Below are 20,377 nucleotides of genomic sequence, written 5' to 3'. Positions count from 1 at the left end.
AAAGTCACCTCTAATTTTACCACACTCACAAAATTATGATTGGTATATATGTGCATTTTCTTTTTCCCTGTGCTTGTGTATATATGTATTAGGCATATTTATGTACACATATCATACTAGTTTTTTTTTTTTCTTGAGAAGGCGTTTTGCTTTTGTTGCCCAGGCTAGAGTGCAATGGTGTGATCTTGGCTCAACCTCTGCCTCCCGGGTTCAAGTGATTCTCTTGCCTCAGCCTCCCGAGTAGCTGGGATGACAAGCATGCACCACCATGACCAGCTAATTTTGCATTTTTAGTAGAGATGGGGTTTCTCCACGTTGGTCAGAATAGTCTCAAACTCCTGACTTCTGGTGATCTGCCTGTCTCAGCCTCCCAAAGTGCTGGGATTACAGGTGTGAGCCACCTTGTCCGGCCCAGTATATGTTTTTTCACTCAACATCATGCCATATTTGTATCACAGGGACTTCGTAACCATCCATCTAACTACTTATTGAGGCAAGGTGCAGTGGCTTATGCCTGCAATCCCAACACTTTGAAAGGTTCAGGCAAGAGGACGGCTTGAACTCAAGAGTTGGAGACCAGCTTAAGCAACATAGTGAGATCCATCCATAAAAGTTATAGTTCTGAGGTCAGGAGTTTGAAATCAGCCTGGCCAACATGGTGAAACCTGTCTCTACTAAAAAAGTACAAAAATTAGCCACGTGTGGTGGCACGTTCCTGTAATCCCAGCTACTCCAGAGGCTGAGGCCTTTTTCTCCCCCTAAGCATGAACTTCTTATGGTCAAGTGATAACCTTCTTGACAACCCTAGGGGTTGGTACTAATTATTATAAACACATTTTATTAGAAAAAAACCCTGACGCTTAGGGAGGGTAAGTAACTTGTCTGAGCCTCAATTTGAACCCAGGGAGCACCCCTTGTTAACCAGCCAGTAAGATGTGATTCCTTTTGCTATCTATCTCCTCTGGGCAAGTCAAGAGTAAAAGCAAAGAGTAAATATACTGATGCTTTTCAGCTGAGGAGAAAGATATTCTATGACCTACTGCTTCCAACTGCTCACATTTGAATGACTTTGCCACAGTGGCCCAGGGAGGAAAAAAGGATGACTGAATCTAAAACCCTAAAGCTAGAACACATTTCAGGTAGTGATGTATGTGAACTGCCACCCCTCCCTGCCCAGATTCTTTTAAAGTCTGAAGCAACTTGGCTAGATTGCTCATTTAGGCAAGCCAAGCAAGCTTGGGTTGTCATTTCCCATCATGTGCTGAAAGAATGGTCATAATTACACAAGTCTATCATTAACCTCTTTCATCATGTCTTCTAAGCAGTGCCTGATGTGATTATTAAAACAAGCCATGTTGGCCGGGCGATGTAGCTCATGCCTGTAATCCCAGCACTTTGGGAGGCTGAGGCGGGCGGATCACGAGGTCAGGAGATCGAGACCAGCCTGGTCAACAAGGTGAAACGCTGTCTCTACTAAAAATACAAAAATTAGCCAGGCGTGGTGGCAGGCGCCAGTAATCCCAGCTACTAGGGAGGCTGAGGCACGAGAATGCTTCAACCCAGGAGATGGAGATTGCAGTGAGCCAAGATTGTGCCACTGCACTCCAGCCTGAGCAACAGAGTAAGACTTTGTCTTGAGAAAAGAAAAAAAAAAAGATGAGGAAAGGTTAATAGTAAACCTTCACATTTGCAGCATGGTTTTTGTTGTTTTCTTTTTCTTTTTGTTTTTTGAGTTGGAGTCTTGCTCTGTCACCCAGGTTGGAGTGCAATGGTGCCCTTTCGGCTCACTTTAACCTCTGCCTCCCGGGTTTGAGTGATTCTCCTGCCTCAGCCTCCTGAGTAGCTGGGATTACAGGCATGTGCCACCACACCCAGCTAATTTTTGTATTTTTAGTAGAGACACGGTTTCACCAACGTTGGCCAGGATAGTCTTGATCTCTTGACCTCGTGATCAGCCCACCTCGGTCCCCCAAAGTGCTGGGATTACAGACGTGAGCCACTGCACCCAGCTGTCCTTTCCTCATCTAAGCAAAACATTTAAAAATGTTTTATTGCTAAAAAATGCTAAAAAGTGAGGGGATGGTGGTGAGGGGCATAGCTGCACTGACTTACTATACTGTGAACCATTTCCCAGGGAAGGTAAAACCTGGACGTTTACGTTTTTCATACAAACATGCAACCAATATCCAATGATTGTCTCTATTCTCGGTATTGCAGAGAGTGTGGGACAGAGAAAGGAAAAGATAAGCAGGTGCTTTATGTATACATCTATTTTCCCAAAGCAGCCACTGAAACCATGTTAACTGAAATAAAACATCAAGTGCAGTCAGTCTGCAAATGGAGTAAAGGAACACACTAGATCAGAAAGCCCAGGTGCTTCCAGTGTTGACCTGCAACACAGAGATGCTAAGCTGATTGCTAATAAGGAGGAAATATACAGTGGTCTATTAAGTGTGCAATAGTATTATGTCCAAAGAAGATACCTTTTTTTTTGAGACGAAGTCTTGCTCTGTCATCCACGCTGGAGTGCAGCGGCACAATCTTGGCTCACTGCAACCTCCGCCTCCTGGGTTCGAGCAATGCTCCTGTCTCAGCCTCCCATGTAGCTGGGATTACAGAGGCCTGCCATCATGCCTGGCTACTTTTTGCATTTTTAGTAGAGATGGGTATCCCCATTTTGGCCAGGTTGGTTTCAAACTCCTGACCTCAAGCCATCTGCCCGCCTTGGGCTCCCAAACTGTTGGGATTACAGGCATGAGCCACTGCACGTGGTTGAAAAATACTCATATATATTCCTTAATTTAAAAATGTTTTATTGCTAAAAAATGCTAAAAAGTGAGCACATGCTGTTTGAAAAATGGTACCAAAACCAAATTAGTGAATTAAAAAAAAAAAAAGTTTTAAAAAGCAGTATCTCTGAAGCCCAATGAGGAATGCCTGGCACTAACTTTTTTTTTTTTTTTTTTGAGATGGGGTCTTGTTCTTTCGCCCAGGCTGGAATGCAGTTAACTTGGCTCACTGCAACCTCTGTCTCCTGGGTCCAAGTGATTCTCCTACCTCAGCCTCCCGAGTAGCTGGGACTATAGGTGTGCACCACCATGCCCGTGTAATTTTTGTATATTTAGTAGAGATGGGTTTCACTATATTGACCAAGCAGGTCTTGAACTCCTGACCTCAAGTGATCCACCCACATTGGCCTCCCAAAGTGCTGGGATTACAGGCCTTATTAATTTTTGCTTCTGAATACAGCAACTTCAGAACACTTCTGATAAGTGATGGTTAATCTGCATCACAAACCCTCACTCCACTAACAAGAGTTAACCATTGAACAGAGATTAAACAGAGTGCTGTGTGGATGTAACTGCAGCAATAAAGATTAGGGAAGATGATTCTTTACACTTGCTTTACTTTTATTTTTTAGATTTCCTTTACTTACATTCCTGATTCCCTCACCAACAGTAATCCTCATTTTTATAGAAGGGAAGAGAGGTACACAGAGGTTATAGACTTGGATCCAAAGAAAATGACCGAGTCCAAACTGGGGCCAAGCCTGCCAATACTCTCAGCAGGAGTTTTCTCCTCTAACACTCTTCCTCTATTTGCCATGATGCCCCATACAAAGGGAGTTTTTCATTGTTTCCTTAAGGTTAACTGCTCTGGATGCTCTCAGTTCAAATAAGATGGTTTTAAAATTCCCCTCCTTGCATTACAGCAAAGAAGAAGAAAGGAGAAATTCAAATTAAAACAAATCATATATACAAATATCAAGGTTCATAAGCTGGATGATTTAATTCAATCAATTTAACAAGGCCCAAAGTGAAACATGGTAATGAAAATGAAGACACAGCAATATTTTCCTCAAGAAAATAGACATCTGGAAGAAAAAATATTTCTTAAAAAAAGTTTATTTGGAAAAGTCAGCCTCTTACACAAGGTTTTGTATCTATACTTTTACTCTGTCAATTACAGTGGTATTTTAAATGCATTGAATATAATTCATTGAATATATCTTTCTGCCTCGATTTAAGTGATATAAGGTTTAAAAAATATTTACAGTTTTCATTCTGGTCCATCTTCCCTCCTTATCCTTATACTGAACCCATTTCTCTGCTTTTCAGGTAAATGAAAACGGACACAAAATTTTTAGGTTTGTGTGGAGAGTAAGAATGCATCCAATAATTCTAAGCATAACAATTTTCTTTAAGGCTTCTCTGAAAAAAGAGAAGGAATCACTTATTAAAACTAAGCACACTTAGCAACTTCTCTCCCAATTTTATCTTTATTGGTTTGCCTGGTGCCAAATTTTTCTGGCCCTTATAAATTTGCAAACAAAAAAAAAAAAAAAGAGAGAAAAAAAAAAAACCCCAACACCAAACACGTACACCTATCTCACACACAGCTCTAAGCTAGAAGCAGATATAAATGGGACCACTGTGAATCAAAGGGGAAAAATTCCAGGAAAAAAAAATTCCAATAGTCTCACAGTTTAACTGAGGTTTTGGAAAAACCTAAGTGAATTCAGCTGATGTTTGAAATATCTGTCTATATTTAATTAGATGTGTTGTATTTACCAAGGAGGCACAAATATGTAGCTTTGAAGATTTTAATACTAACTTTTCCAGTGAGAAAAATAATACCAGGTGATTTCAAAAAGAACAATGATCTATAACCACTCACAGTGCATCTTTGAACAGGGGAGAAAAAGTAGCTAATTTAATGAAAACAGCCCTTAAGCACTTTACTTGGCTTCTAATAAGCATCCTAAGAAAAGGTACCTGAGAGGGGTTGACAAGTAGACCGTGTCTAGAACAGCCAAGATGTTTCCAAAGTTTTACGCTTTGAATTCCTAAATACATAGCTAGCAGAAACATATGCCAAAAATCTACTGATGCCAGGAAAATATTTTTGTCAGCATTTTATAAAATCTCTTAACTTTCAACCAATATTTCTGTTCATAAATCTTCCAGTGAAAATGTCTGAAATATATTACATATAACAATGAAGCAAGATTAACTTTAAATTTTAGATTTGCCTCAAACAAGTTAGTTGTTACTTTTCCTTTTAACACAACACTCAAAATAGATGAATTCAGCAAAAATGGTTTAAGAAGTTAAGGCTCTCTAAAGACTAAAACTTAAGGCACATACTATAATCTTTATGACACTGTTAAAAGCTAAGACTAAAACAAAACAAAACAAAATGAAACCTACTTCTTTCCCGTATCCTTTGCCACCAACCACTCCCTCCTCAAAGCTTATGGCATTTTAAATTCAGGCTGTTGGTAAGGAGTGAAACAAAAATCCCATAAATGAACAACTGGTATGATTTCCACGCAAATGTCCACTATTTTGCATTGAGCACCACTGGTAGATTACAGGCCAGTAGAATATTTTCAGATATCCTGGGTCATGAACTGTTCCATTTACCCTTCAGCTCCGTGGATTCAGACTGGACTTTCCTCCTCCTTGGGGCCTCCTTCTGTGCCTTTCTGGCCCGGAGATTCTGCTAGTTTGGTAACTTCCTTTGGCTTCTCAGAAACATCTATACTGGTGTCTCCCTCTTTACTTTTCTTTTTCTGCTTTTCTGCCTTCTGTTCTTTTGCCAAAAGTCGGTAATTGATGGACATACCAATGAAGAGATAGATACCTGCAATAATCAGGACTATGCCACATGCCCAGTATGTGTATTTGTAGTCTCCATACTTGTCATTGAGCTTACCTAAACATGTAAAACAACAAAAAAAGTTATGTTACTCTTATAGGTTCCCCCCCCACTGCCCAAGCAAAGCTTAAGGATCCATTCAGAAAGATGCCAATCCAATCTTTAAAGAGTCTCAAAATGATGAATTAGTATAAGGAATTGCTAAAAATTTTCTGATCCTCTGTTTATAATGTCTCATTGTTTTTAAGTGGCCTTTGCATATTCCATTATTTTCAATAACTTGAAAATAGTTAACTCTTGGCAAACTGGAATTGGAAGAGACACAGGGATCACCTAGAGTCAATTCTTTTAATACACTGTAGAAATAACTGTTGCTAAAAGAGGCTTGTGAGTCTTGCCCAATGCCATAGTGCCATTTACCCAGGCCAATGCTCTTTCTCTCTTAGCATTTCCCAGACTATTCCTGTGAACACTTGTCCAGTGCTAAAAATTTAACAGCAATATCTCACAGCCATTCTAAGTGCTTAATCCTTATAACAGGCAGATTCTACTACCATCCTCACTGGACAGATTTAAAAACTAAATTAGAGATGTTAGCTAATTTGTCCATGGTCACAAAACTAATAAGTGAAATGGCTTTAAGCCTAGAAAGTCTGACTGCACCCTTAACCATGTGCTACAAGGATACTGCTCTACTGTTTCAAAGGTCAAAGGAATTGGTAAATGGTGTATTATTTTCTCATAAAGGCTTTGTGAGGTCTGGGAGTAAAGAACCCTATTTAACTTAATGTTTCCAAATTTTATGTTGGTCATGAAACTTTTATTGTAAAATTTATTAGCATCTCATTGAACTGCTATGTCTGGGAAAATCCTACTTTACACTTAAACAGGACTTAACACAACCAATTGAGTTATGATTCCATATGGCTTTCTAACTCAGGGCATCATTCATTCAGCAATATTTATTGAACCTTTATCATATATCAGGCACGGGCTCAGCTAGGCCTTGAAGATAAGGGCGAGCAGAGTAGATAACATCCATGGATATACAAAACAATAAGGACAGTCTCCGGTACACTGTGAGCTTACATGGCAGTTATTATTATACTACTGCTACTGGAATAACCTTTTTTTCCCTTGCTTTTTGTGTGTTTTTCCAAAATTCATGGGGTGAGTGTGGTGGCTCATGCTTGTAATCCCAGCACTTTGGGAGGCCAAGGCGGGTGATCATCTGAGGTCAGGAGTTAGAGATCAGCCTGGGCAACATAGCAAAACCCATCTCTACTAAAAACATAAAAATCTGCTGGGCATGGTGTCACACACCTGTAATTTCAGCTACCAGGAGGCTGAGGTTGCAATGAGCCGAAATTGTGCCACTGCGTTCTAGCCTGGGCAACAGAGCGAGACACTGTCTCAAAAAAGGAAAAAACACTGACAATTCTAACAATATCTGATCCACCTTTTGGCTTGATGGTTTAATTTAATTAGATTCTGTATTTGAGCACTTATGCTGTGCCAAGCATTGTACCAGCACCAAGGGTACAGAAATGAGAAAGACTTGCTCTTACTCAAATAGCTCATTAATGTTTGCTTTCTGTCAGCTTTCCCATCTTATGTGCTTGTTTTATAACAGAGCTGCATTAGTAAGGAGACATACTATACCTAAAAGTGGTGGCCCCAGGAGGACAGGACAGCATTCCACAATGGTCACCAATCCCACAGCGCTGGAGAACCTCTGGGGTCCGACAAGGTCCATCAGTGTTTCAAACAATACGGAGCTGAGCCACCCAAAGGCAAATCCAAAGAATCCCGCATAGACACATAATCCAACATAGGTAGTGGATAAAGGTGCTAGCATATGACACACTCCATTTGCAATAATGGAAGCTGCAAAGAAATACTGAATTCGAGGTCTTACTAGCTTTGTGTTTGCTAAAAGTCCCATAGATGGTCTGGCTACCATGTCAACAAAAGCCAGAACGGGAAGAAGGAAGGCAGACTGCTCTCTAGAATAGTGCTGACTCTTCCCATAACTATTAAGATAGACCAAAGGTGCAAAGAGTCCAAAAAACATGATCACATTTCCAGAGAGGTAGAGCAAAAAGCCTCTGTGGGTGAATAGGGTTAAGTCCATGAACTGATTAATTGTTTGGAAGACGGATCGTTTCTCCTTTTTGGGGTGTCCTCCAATGAGATCTCTATTTGTATCGCCCTGTTCTTTTTTTGCATCAGATTTTCCAGCTTTCTGGTGGGATTCTTTAGGCTTATCTTTCCCTGCCTTGGTTGGCTTGGGTCCAATTGGTCGCATGAGGGCTCCAGCTACACAGCAGTTTAGTAGTAAGCCCCCAAGAATCAGAAAGCTTCCTCTCCAGCCAAAGAGACCGAAGAAAACCTCATTGAGGGGGGCCAGGGTAGAGAGGAACACAGGGCTGCCTGCCATTGCCAGTCCGTTGGCTAATGGTCGCTTCTTGTAGAAATACTTCCCAATCATGGTCAGAGCTGGATTCAAGTTGAAGGCAAGCCCAAGACCTGTGAAAAGGAAAAATCAATAAATACATAATAAGAGATATAAATAATGGAAAGAATAGGAGATAAAAATCCTCATTACTAGAGGACATGTTATGTAGTGGTTTAATGTGAGTTCTAAAACAGACATGGGTTCAAATCTCACTATCAGTGCTTACTGGCTGCATAATCTCGGACATGATACCCTCCTATGACTGCTTCCTAATATGTAAAACGGACACAGGGCATTGCTGTGAGGAAGAAAAGATTTGTTAAATACTTAGTACAGTGCCCAGCATGTAGTAAACACCCAATACATGTGATTTTTATTATTGTTGTTTTTATTATTTGAAGGTGAAAATTGTCTATTTTGTCAAATCTAACAAAATCATCTGAAGGATTATTATAACCATATAAAATCATTAAGTCTACAGTAGAGATAAAACAAATTTACACTAGAAATTGCAGTGGTTCATACCTATAATCCTAGTGCTTTGGGACGCCGAGGAGGGAGGACTGATTAAGGCCAAAAGTTCAAGACCAACCTGGGCAACATAGCAAGACCGGTCTCTAAAAAAGTAATTCAAAAACTAGCCGGGTGTGGCAGTGTGTGCCTGTATTCCTAGCTACTTGGGTGGCTGAAGCTGGAGTACCGCTTGAACCTAGGAGTTTGAGGCTACTGTGAGCTATGATCATATAACAGCACTCCAGCCTGGGCTATGGCACAAGAACCTGTCTCAAAAACAAAAAAGAAAGCAGGAACATAGAATGCAAAATGATCTCTTTCACTATGGCACCAAAAACTTAAAAACAGGCAATTTCTAATACTCAAATTATGAAACTTTTTTAAGAGATCAGAGAATTTAAAATACACACAAAGTTTTGGGAAAATAAAACACAACATTATTAAGATGTCAAGGTTCCTGAAATGAATATACTAATTTAATGCAATCCAATGAAAATGTGGGTGAATTTTATTGTTCAGATTAAGGTAAAATGATTCTAAAAGATACTCAGAGTGCTCACTTTAGCAGCACATATATTAAAATTGGAATGATACAGAGAAGATCAGCATGGCCCCTGCGCAAGGATGACACGCAAATTCGTGAATCGTCCCATATTTAAAAAAAAAAAAAAGAAAAAAAAAGATACTTAGAGAACACATACAGAGCTACTATGAAATTTTTGGTGGTGCAGAGGAAAAAGTGGGACCAACCAGAATAAATTTTTAAATGGCTTTACAAAACTACAATCATTAGAACAGTGTGGCCCTATTTCAGGAATCAGTAAACACTTATCAGTGCAAGTCTAGAAATACTACAAAAAGTCCAGAAACAGAGTTGAAATATATAGAAACATTTAATGTAAGATAATGACATGGAAAGATGTTCATTTTATATATATATATATATATTTTTTTTTTTGGAGACAGAGTCTCACTCTGTCATCCAGCCTGGAGTGCAATGGTGCAATCTCAGCTCACTGCAATCTCTGCCTCCCAGGTTTCAGGGATTCTGCCTCAGCCTCCTGAGTAGCTGGAATTACAGGTGCCCACCACTACACCTGGCCTCAGGTGATCTGCCCGCCTCGGCCTCCCAAAGTGCTGAGAATACAGGCGTGAGCCACCTCATCTGGCCAATATATTGTTAAGTGCAAAAAAGACTGGTTATAAAATATACGTAATTTGATCTTTTTTTGCTCTAAGAAAAGGTGCATCTGTGCATAGAAAAACACATGGAAGGATATACATAGAAATGTTAATAGTGATATTCTTTGGATTGTGAGGTTATGGATAACTTTTATTCATTATGTTCATCAATAGTTCATTATCTTAATTTACTAATTTTTCTTTTCTTGCTTTGTCGCCCAGGCTGGAGTGCAGTGGCGTGATCTCAACTCACTGCAACCTCTGCCTCTTGGGTTCAGGCAATTCTCCTGTCTCAGCCTCATGAGTAGCTGGGAATTATAGGTGCCCACCACCATGCCTGGCTAATTTTTGTATTTTTAATAGAGATGGTTTCACCATGTTGCCCGGCTGGTCTTGAACTTTGGGCCTCAAGTGATCCACCTGCCTGGCCTCCCAAAGTGCTGGGATTACAGGCATAATCCACTGTGCCTAGCCAATTTAGTGACTTTTAAAATAGGGGGGGAATTATCAAGCATATCCTCTAACCCTCAGAAATATCTACTAAAAATTTGTTTTTCTAGTACTCTTATCTGTAGTTCTTCAAAATGAGAATCAAGTAATTTCTATAAGAAAAGAATTTCACTCCAGAGAGCTGAAAGATGAATGCAGATAAAAAATACAAAATAGCCAGCAATAAATTAATGCTTGAAATGAATCGGTAGTAACTCACCTCCAATGACTCCAATACAGAAGTACAGCTCCTCTACTGTGTTACAGAAAGAAGCTGCAATCAAGCCACAGCCTGACAAGCAGCCACCAATCATTATAACTGTACGACTTCCATATTTATTCACCAGGATACTGCTGATAGGACCTAAAAGATAACCAAAAATGTAGTAATATAAAGGAAACTGCTCCCTCACATCTATACAAGTATGAATGACAATGAATGACAAACCCTCCAAAATAAAGCAGCAATGATAATATTATTGTCTATAATTATTTCTGAGTCATATGTACTAAAATAAAGATGCTAGAAAACATAATAAATTGTGCATGTTCTACATCTAAAAATACTGGATGGAATTTTCCTAAAATACAAAAGACCCGAAGTTAGTCTTTCTCTTTTAAGGCAGGGCAGGCTGAAAACATCTTGCCAACGGATGTTCACAAGGTTTTTGATGTATCTGGATATGATTAACATATATGTAGAAAATGGCCAGGAGCGGTGGCTCACACCTATAATCCCAACACTTTGGGAGGCCGAGGCAGGTGGATCACATGAGATCAGGAGTTCAAGACCAGTCTGGCCAATACAGTGAAACCTCATCTCTACTAAAAATGCAAAAATTAGCTGGGCATGGTGCTGCATTCCTGTAATCCTAGCTACTCGGGAGGCTGAGGCAGGAGAATGGCTTAAACCTGGGAGGTGGAGGTTTCAGTAAGCCAAGATCACGCCACTGCACTCCAGCCTGGGTAATAGAGTGAGACTCTGTCTCAAAAAACAAACAAAAAACACCTATGTAGGAAGTATTCTCTGTTTTAAATTTCACACAGGCAGTGATAGGAGACATATCTAAATAGGTTTTAGACTTGTATATTATCATAAATGTGGTTTGTGTTATATATTTTTTTTAAAGACAAAAGACAAAAATGTGGCCGGCCAAGGTGGCTCACACCTGTAATCTCAGCACTTTGGGAGGCCAAGGTAGGCAGATTGCCTGAGCTCAGGAGTTTGAGACCAGCCTGGGCAACACAGTGAAACTCCATCTCTATTAAAAAGAAAAAAGAAAAAAATGCATGATCATTTTTTCCAAGTTTAAGTAGTTTTGCTTAGGTCATCTTGATTAAAAAGAAAAAGTTTCTAGTTTCTAGTTACATCTAAATTCAGATACTAAACCAGGTGTAGTGGTGCATGCCTGTAGTCCTAGCTACTCAGGAGGCTGAGGCAGAAGAATCACTTGAACCCAGGAGGCGGAGGTTGCAGTGAGCCAAGATTGTGCCACTCCAGCCTGGGCAACAGAATGATGCTCATGTCTCAAAAAATAAAAAAACAAAAAACAAAAATCCCCCCAAATATATCTTTCAGAATTACTTGGTTCTATGCCTATATTAAGTTTCGTGGTAGTACAACTGTGAAAAAATACTTGCAGGATAAGATTAATTCAGATAACAGTCAACATAACCTTGGGTGTAACAAGAGAATAGGAAATAGAGTATTATCAAAGAAAACCAGTGTAAATTTCCTCAGCTAACTACATGCACATAAAAATCAGCATTTCTTATATGTAAGAAAAGGAACCAAAGGAAAAGCATGATAAGAAACAAGAAGATACTTTATGCATTTCATGTATCAGTTTTTTGTTTGTTTGTTTTTTGTGACCAGTCTCCCTCTGTGGCTAGAGTGCAGTGGCGCAATCACAGCTCACTGTAGCCTCAACCTCCTGGGCTCAAGTAATCCTGCCGCCTCTGCCTCCAAAAGTGCTGGGAATTATAGGCATAAGCCACCATGCCCGACCCATGTATCAGTTTTTGAAAAGAGAAATCAAATGTCAAGTGGCCTCTTTTTTTTTAAATTTAAATTTGAATCAAGGTCTTGTTCTGTCACCCAGGCTAGAGGGTAGTGTTATGACCACAGCTTACTGTGCCCTCAATTCAATCTGCCTGCCCAGCCTCCCAGGTAGCTGAAACTTCAGGGAACATGCCACCATGCTGGGTTAATTTTTGTATTTTCTTTTTTTCTTTTTTTGGGACGGAGTCTTGCGCTGTCGCCTGATCTTGGCTCACTGCAACTTCTGCCTCCTGGGTTCAAGTGATTCTTCTGCCTCAGCCTCCCAAGTAGCTGGGACTACAGGCACGTGCCACTAAATCTGGCTAATTTCTGCATTTTTAATAGAGGTGAAGTTTTACCACATTGGCCAAGCTGGTCTCGAACTCCTGACCTCCTGATCCGCCCACCTTGGCCTCCCAAAGTGCTGGAATTACATGTGTGAGCCACCGTGCCAGCCAGTTTTTGTACTTTTTATAGAGACAGGGTTTTACCATGTTGCCCAGGCTGGTCTTGTAACTCTGGGCTCAGGTGATCCACCTGCCTAGGCCTCCCAAAGTGCTGGGATTACAGGTGTGAGCCACCGTGCCTGGCTTTCTCTTCTTACTTGCTATAAACAGGTATAATTTGTAATCTGCCTTTTCCAAATTTAGAAATCTTAATTACAAGAAAGCGTTATCCAAACCTAGAGTCTATTTCTAAAATTACATATTGAATATACATATTCAGAATATACTGACAATCGCATATTGGCATATTCTAGTTCCATAAATACTATGAAAAATTCTTCAGTTATTTATAGTTTAGTATTACTATTCAGAGTTGTGGTATAGTATACTAATATTAAAATGATAGGCTGTAGCCCCAGGGCATCCTATTTTAAGTTATGGTTCCACCATATTATTGTCTTTGTTTCTCAGAGGTTATTATTAAACTACCTTATAGGATTGTTGAAAGAATAAAAAATTAACTAGGCCGGGCGCAGTGGCTCACGCCCATAATCCCAGCACTTTGGGAGGCCGAGGCGGGTGGATCGCGAGGTCAAGAGATTGTGACCATCCTGGTCAACAAGGTGAAACCCCGTCTCTACTAAAAATACAAAAATTAGTTGGGCATGGTGGTGCGCACCTGTAGTCCCAGCTACTTGGGAGACTGAGGCAGGAAAATTGCTTGAACCCAGGAGGCGGAGGTTGCAGTAAGCCGAGATCGCGCCACTGCACTCCAGTCTGGGTAACAACAGCGAAACTCCGTCTCAAAAAAAAAAAAAAAAAATTAACTAATACAGTATATGTGAAGTGTTTAGTAGGTCCTCAATAAATATTGGCAGTGATCATACTACTACTGTACATGCTTATTTATGCTTTCACATGACACAGACAGAGGGTGCTCTCTATCTCCATCCATATAGATATAGATGCATGTCTGTATATATACATATGATAAGCCTGTTAAGAAGGAGTTAAAGCTTTTTTTTCTTTTTACTTTTTTTTTTCCCCTCTAGAGGTTGCCTAAGGAATTAAAGCTTTTGATTTTTCATGTGTTTCAGAGGACCAAGTCTCTCTAAAATGCTAGATCAAGAACTGGCTGCCTCGGCCAGGCCCAATGGCTCTCACCTGTAATCCCAGCACTTTGGGAGGCTGAGGTGGGCGGATCACCTGAGGTCAGGAGTTCGAGACAAGCCTGGCCAACATGGCAAAACCCCATCTCTACTAAAAACACAAAAATTAGCCAGCTGTGGTGGTGGGCACCTATAATTCCAGCTACTCAGGAAGCTGAGGTTGTAGTGAGCCAAGATCATGCCACTGTACTCTAGCGTCGGCAAGAGTGAGGCGCTGTCTCAAAAAAAAAAAAAAAAAAAAAAAAAAAACTGGCTGCCAGGAGAGATTTCATGCTTAACCCAAGATGTGCTTAAAGCAGTTTTTACTGCTACCTTCTAAGTTCTTGCTATGGTCTGAATGTTGCTAACCCCCCAGAATTCGTATGCTGTCAGTACCTTATAAAAAGTGAACTGAGGGAGTTTGTCTTCCCTTCTGTCACATGAGGACACAGTCAGAAGGCACCATCACTAGTTATCTAGTTTGCTGGCACTTTGATCTTGGACTTCCCAGCCTCCACTGTGAGCAGTACATTTCTATTGTTTATAAATTATCCAGTCAAAGGTACTTTGTTACAGCAGCCTGGACAGACTAAGACAATCAATTCATGAAAATATTAGATCACAGCTAATTTGAAAATAATTTGAGCCAGGCATTGTTGCTCACATCTGTAATCCCAGCACTTTGGGAGGCCAAGGGAAGGCAGATCGATTGAGTACAGGAGTTTGAAACCAGCCTCGGCAACGTGACAAAACCCCATCTGTACAAAAAATAAAAAAGTTAGCTAGGACCGGTAGTCCTAGCTACTCAGAAGCTGAGTAGGGGGATCGCTTGAGCACAGGTGGCAGAGGTTGCAATGAGCAGAGATTGTACCATTGTACTTAGCCTGGGCAATACTCTGTCTCAAAAAGAAAAGAAAGAAAATAATTTGAATTTATAGCTTATGTAAGATGAAATAATTGCATACTGAAATAATACTTATAAAATATTTTTAGGCCAGGTGCTGTGGCTCACACCTGTAATCCCAGCACTTTGGGAGGCTGAGGCAGGTAATCACCTGAGGTCAGGAGTTTGAGACCAGCCTGGTCAACACAGTGAAACACAGTCTCTACTAAAAATACAAAAATTAGGTGGGCGTAGTGGTGCACGCCTGTAGTCCCAGCTACTTGGGAGGCTGAGAAGAATTGCTTGAACCAAGGAGGCGGAAGTTGCAGTGAGCAGAGATCATGCCACTGCAGTCCAACCTGGTCAACAGAGTGAGACTCTGTCTCAAAAAAAAAAATTTTTAAGTTAGTCATAAGATTATGTACAGTCAGAATTACAAAGAAAAGTACCAGGACAGGCATGGTGACTCATGCCTGTAATCCCAGCTCTTTGAGAGGCCAAAGCGGGCAGATTGTTTGAGCCTAGGAGTTTAAGATCAGCCTGGGCAACATTGCAATACCCCATTCTCTACAAAAAACTACAAAATACAAAAATTAGCCGGGCGTGGTGGTGCGAGCCTGTAGTCCCAGCTACTTGGCAAGGTAAGGTGGGAGGATCAATTGCCTGAGCCCAGGGAGGCTGATGCCACAGTTGGCAGTGATTCTGGCACTGCACTCCAGCCTGGGTGAGAGTGAGAAACCCTGTCTGAGGAAAAAAAAAGACAAAGATCGCTACCACGATATCACCACACTGTTGACTGTGTGATAGAAGTTAATGCTGTAGAAGTTTTTGAAATATTTAAAATTCCAAACCACAAGTGTTAAGATGACCATTGTGGAACTGAAAATATGTAAATTTATATTTTCAGGTTTAAAAAAAAACAGAAAAACCAAAAGTAGGCAGCTAAGATCTCTTACCCCCAAAATATATTTTAACAACCACCACTGTATATCTCTGACCCAAAGCACTAAAAAAGAAAACAAAACCAACCATATCTCAAAACATATCAGTGTTCAGATTGTGGTCCAAGTGAACAAGTTAAAGGATTATGACAGTTGTCTAAAAGTGATGAAAACTATTAGGGGATACACTACTTAGAAGTCAAACAAAACAAAATAACCTATTTAGTAAAAATTCTGCAAGAAGGCTCATGATAGGCATTTTGTCCTTTAGTGTTATTTCAGGAAGGATGGCCCTAATTAGCTATCGTTAAAAATAGGAAGGAGTACGGTTTACAGGCCTATTATAAGCTAAAAAAATGTGCTAGTTATCTCACAAATTGAGTAAGGACAAAGAAGGAACTGTTTCCTCAAAGAAAAGTGTCATGTGCTATTAATCAAACTGACATCATTTACTTTTGATGCAAAACACAAGTGGCTCTTTAGCTCTCTGGTAGCACAGAATTGCAACATGTAAACTTCTGGTTTGCAGTCAACTTAAGAACACACTGAACACCTGGAGTACCTCTGTATAATGTTTATACCAATTTCTTCAAGCCATCATAGTCAAAACCTGATTAAAATCCTGGCAGAATGGAGTTCTAAACCTGAAAACTTATTGGCTCTCAGAAGCTAATGCCCAAAGTACCTTTTGATTTCTCTGAACTTATTAAAAAAAACAAAACAAAACTACAATTTAGCAGTTAAGTCCTTTAATTTAATAGACAAAATAGGCCTATGTTTAAAATGTAAAAGGCACAAAAAGATAAACAGTGGAAAAACGACTGGGCGCTGTGGCTCACACCTGCAATCCCAGCACTTTGGGAGGCTGAGGCAGGTGGATCAAGAGATCCATGAGGTCAAGAGATCAAGACCATCCTGGTCAACATGGGGAGACCCCCCCCCCCAATCTCTACTAAAAATACAAAAATTAGCTGGGCGTGGTGACACGCGCCTGTAGTCCCAGCTACTTGGGAGACTGAGGCGGAAGAATCCTTGAACCTGGGAGGCAGAGGTTGCAGTGAACCGAGACTGCACCACTGCACTCCAGCCTGGCGACAGAGCGAGACGCTCTGTCTCAAAACACCCAAAACCAAAAACAAAACACAGTGGAAACATAAGTCTTTCTACTCCTGTTCCCAGCCACCCAGTTTCTCTCTCTCCATGGCAGCCAGTTACCTCTTTCTTCTGTACAATTTAATTATAGATTTAATGAAATTATTATTTTAACTGCTTATTCCTGTTTCATGATCACATATTGTCTCAAAAGGATTATAAACTTCTCAAAGCAAGGGATCAGTGTTTTCCGTTACTCACAACACCTGGCCCAGTGCTGAATATATTCATAGAACTTGATACATATTGGTTGAATCTGCCACCACCTTAGCAGCCTAAGGCTAAGTTATTTATAACTGAAACCTAGAATCCTTATATTGGCTAGAAACAGTGTTTTAAATCATGTTAAGTAATCAACTCACTCTCTACATTTCCTTTACAATATGCCAAAGAAAACAAAAGAGAAGGAAATGATAAAACAAGTTTAGGATGCAGCTGACATACTTTTAGGACTCATGACATCACAAGTAATACGGAGGAGGTTTTAGTCACTTAATTCTAACATCATATAAAGATTTTACCTGAGACTTTGAACCATGCCATTCAGGCTATTCTGATTTATTTTGATTCTCCCAACATCAATTTTTAAAAATCTGTATTTGTTTACATTTCAAGAGTCTAGCAGAGACAACAACAACAAAAAAAGTTGTGCATACATCATTTTTATAACAGTCTTTTAAGTTCAGTGATACTTCAGTTGAAGCAAATCAGGGTCCCTCACAATTTCTCATTTCTGTTTTGGAATACTATAGTTTACTAGAGCAAGAGTTGCTGTTGTTATCAGGAATGAAAAATATGATTCTAAACACCAAACTTTAAGAAATAACATTTCAAAACATCTCAGGGAATAAGTTTTTTTTTTTTTTAAGTTACCTGACACACAGACTCTGGCTGCTTCATGAAAATGAAAAGAGTAGGCCTTAATGGGTACTTACCTCCACCGTACATGACAGCCAACATTATGGAGGATATCCATGACACTTGGCTGCTGGTAGCATGGAACAGACTTTCAATCTCTTTGAAGAAGACAGTAATAGATTTGGGAAATGCGTAAGAGAAGCCAATGGAAATGAAAGCTCCAACTACCACTGCCCAGCCCCAGCCTCCATCTGGGGGAGTGTATCCAACTGGACCTCCAACTGCTGGTGGCATTTCAAGTGTAGATAAATTCCAAAATGGAGGTCAAATCCAAATATCTGAAAGATATAAAATTAAAATAATATGTCAATATAAGGTACACCTACAAAACTCTTTTGTGAAATAAGAAATATTGCCAGGTGTGGCCGATCATGCCTGTAATCTCAGCTACTTGGGAGGTTAAGGCAGGAGGATCATTTGAAGCCAGGAGTTCACAATGCCTGAGCCACACAGATCCTGTGTCTAAGAAATTTTTTTTTTTGAGATGGAGTCTCACATTGATCCCTTGGGCTGGAGTACAGTGGCCTGATCTCAGCTCACTGCAACCTCCGCCTCCCAGGTTAAAGAAATTCTCCTTGCCTTAGTCTCCCAAGTAGCTGGGATTACAGGTACCCACCACCAAGCCAGGCTATTTTTTTTTTTTTTAACATTTTTAGTAGAGACGAGGATTCCCCATGTTGGCCAGGCTGGTCTCGAACTCCTGACCTCATGATCTGGCCACCTCAGCCTCCCAAAGTGCTGGGATTACAAGTGTGAGCCACTGTGCCTGGCCAGGAAATTGTTTTTAAATCTAGGTATGGTAGAGCATGCCTGTAGTCCTAGCTACTCAGGAGGCTGAGGCAGGAGGATCACTTGTACCCAGGAGTTTGAGACCAGCCTGGGCAACATAGGTAGATCTCAACTCTAAAAAAAAACTCATAGCTAGACATGGGGGTGCACGGTGCCTGTGGTCCCAGTTACTCAGGAGGCTGATGTGGGAGGATCACTTGAGCCTGGGAGGTAGTGGCTGCAGTAAGCTGTGATTGTGCCACTGCACTGTGGCCTGGGCGAAAGATCAAGAACATGTCTCAATCAATCAATAGGTAAAAAAGGCCTGATGAACTTCCGGGTTGGTCAGTGCATCCATGTGCAGGGAGGATAGCATACCTCAAAACTCCACAGGAGAAAACGCTCCTGGACCTGGGGACCCTTCCTGACCTTGTCCTATGTACTTCCTCATCTGGCTGTTCATATGTATCCTTTACAGTATCCTTTATAATAAACTGGCAAACATACATGTTTCCTTGAGTTCTGTGAGCCTTTCTAGCAAATTAAATCCAAGGAGAGGGTAGTGGTAGCCCGAATTATAGCTGGTCAGTCACAAGCACAGGTGACAACCTACTACGTATGTATGATTGGTGTGTGAAGTGAAGGCCCCAGTCTCGTGCAACTGGGCCCTTAACCTCGTATCTAACTCCAGGTAGTTGAAGTGAAAATTGAATTGAATTATGGGACACCAAGTTGATGTATCCCACAGAATTGCCTGGTATATGCAGGGGAAAAAAACCCACACATCTGGTTAAGTAGTATTCTGTGATGTGCTGAGGGTTGACCGTGTAAGAGAAAAAACGTGTTTTTCTCCTTCAGATCTTTACAACTAGCTCTCAAGTAAATGAATTGTTTTTTTAATGTTACTTGTCTAGTAGACATTATCTTCTTTTAAAGACATTATCAGAAAAAGTATTAGAGTCATAGTATTACCCTTAATTTTTTGTAGCTTAAAGAAAAATAGCTTCTCACCACTTAAAATCATAATTGAAATAAATCATTTTCAATAAATCCATTAACATCATAATTCCTTAAATTACTATAGATAACTAAATGCCCCATTTGACTTAACTGCAACCTGCTTGCAAAATTCACATAATACTTAACCTACAAACACTTTAGGTTTTAATATAACCTTTGTAAGTTTTTTACCTTTTCTAAAATGTATTTTTCCACAGTTTATTTTTACATTCTCTTATTTATGGCTGATGTTAAGTACCAGGAAGTAAGTGCCCGACTCACTAGATATGTACCCATTTACAAAAATAAGACAATTCTGAATACACTAAATTTTCACTTAACAGGCTGGGGGACAACCCGAAAAGTTTCCTTTTATCTAATAGCTTTGCTTCAAGGTATTTTTCCCCATTATATGACAAGAAACTCCTAAACAACAGCTAGTCAATACAGTTAAAATCAGAAATTGAAATATGATGTCAAAAGAAGGCAGTTTTAGGCCGAGCACAGTGGCTCATGCCTGTAATCCCAGCACTTTGGGAGGCCGAGGTGGGTGGATCACCTGAGGTCTAGAGTTCGAGACCAGCGTGACCAATATGGTAAAACACCATCTCTACTAAAAGTACAAAAATTAGCAAGCCATGGTGGCATGCGACTGTAGTCCCAGCTATGAGAAAGGCTGAGACAGGAGAATTGCTTGAACCTGGGAGGTGGAGGTCGCAGTGAGCCGAGATTGTGCCACTGCACTCTAGCCTGAGAGACAGAGCAAGACTCCGTCTCA

The 20,377-nt window shown here is 40.3% G+C and overlaps 1 protein-coding gene and 1 non-coding gene across 3 annotated transcripts in view; one reads left to right on the top strand and one right to left on the bottom strand.

The window, feature by feature from the left end:
- Window positions 1–3,764: 3,764 nt before the first annotated feature.
- Window positions 3,765–20,377, bottom strand: part of SLC16A1 (solute carrier family 16 member 1) — a 39,097-nt gene continuing 22,484 nt past the window's right edge. The window contains exons 2-5 of one of the 2 annotated variants that reach the window (XM_017524279.2): window positions 17,850–18,110; window positions 10,524–10,667; window positions 7,324–8,190; window positions 3,765–5,718 (exon numbers count right to left, since the gene is read on the bottom strand). In XM_017524279.2, the coding sequence (XP_017379768.1) occupies window positions 5,444–5,718; window positions 7,324–8,190; window positions 10,524–10,667; window positions 17,850–18,066 (1,503 nt within the window). In that variant the 5' untranslated portion in view covers window positions 18,067–18,110 and the 3' untranslated portion in view covers window positions 3,765–5,443. Of the gene's footprint in view, window positions 5,719–7,323; window positions 8,191–10,523; window positions 10,668–17,849; window positions 18,112–20,377 lie in introns of those variants that run through there. The other variant, XM_017524280.2, reaches the window with a different exon arrangement.
- Window positions 9,185–9,291, top strand: LOC119470503. Its single transcript, XR_005199410.1, has one exon. It is a non-coding gene; the product is annotated as a U6 spliceosomal RNA (small nuclear RNA).

The sequence above is a fragment of the Cebus imitator genome, unplaced genomic scaffold (assembly GCF_001604975.1).
Source record: "Cebus imitator isolate Cc_AM_T3 unplaced genomic scaffold, Cebus_imitator-1.0 Scaffold32, whole genome shotgun sequence".
NCBI classification, from domain to species: domain Eukaryota; kingdom Metazoa; phylum Chordata; class Mammalia; order Primates; family Cebidae; genus Cebus; species Cebus imitator.
The sequence above is the reverse complement of the archived record's forward strand: the minus strand, read 5'-3'. Positions and strand labels throughout refer to the sequence as shown.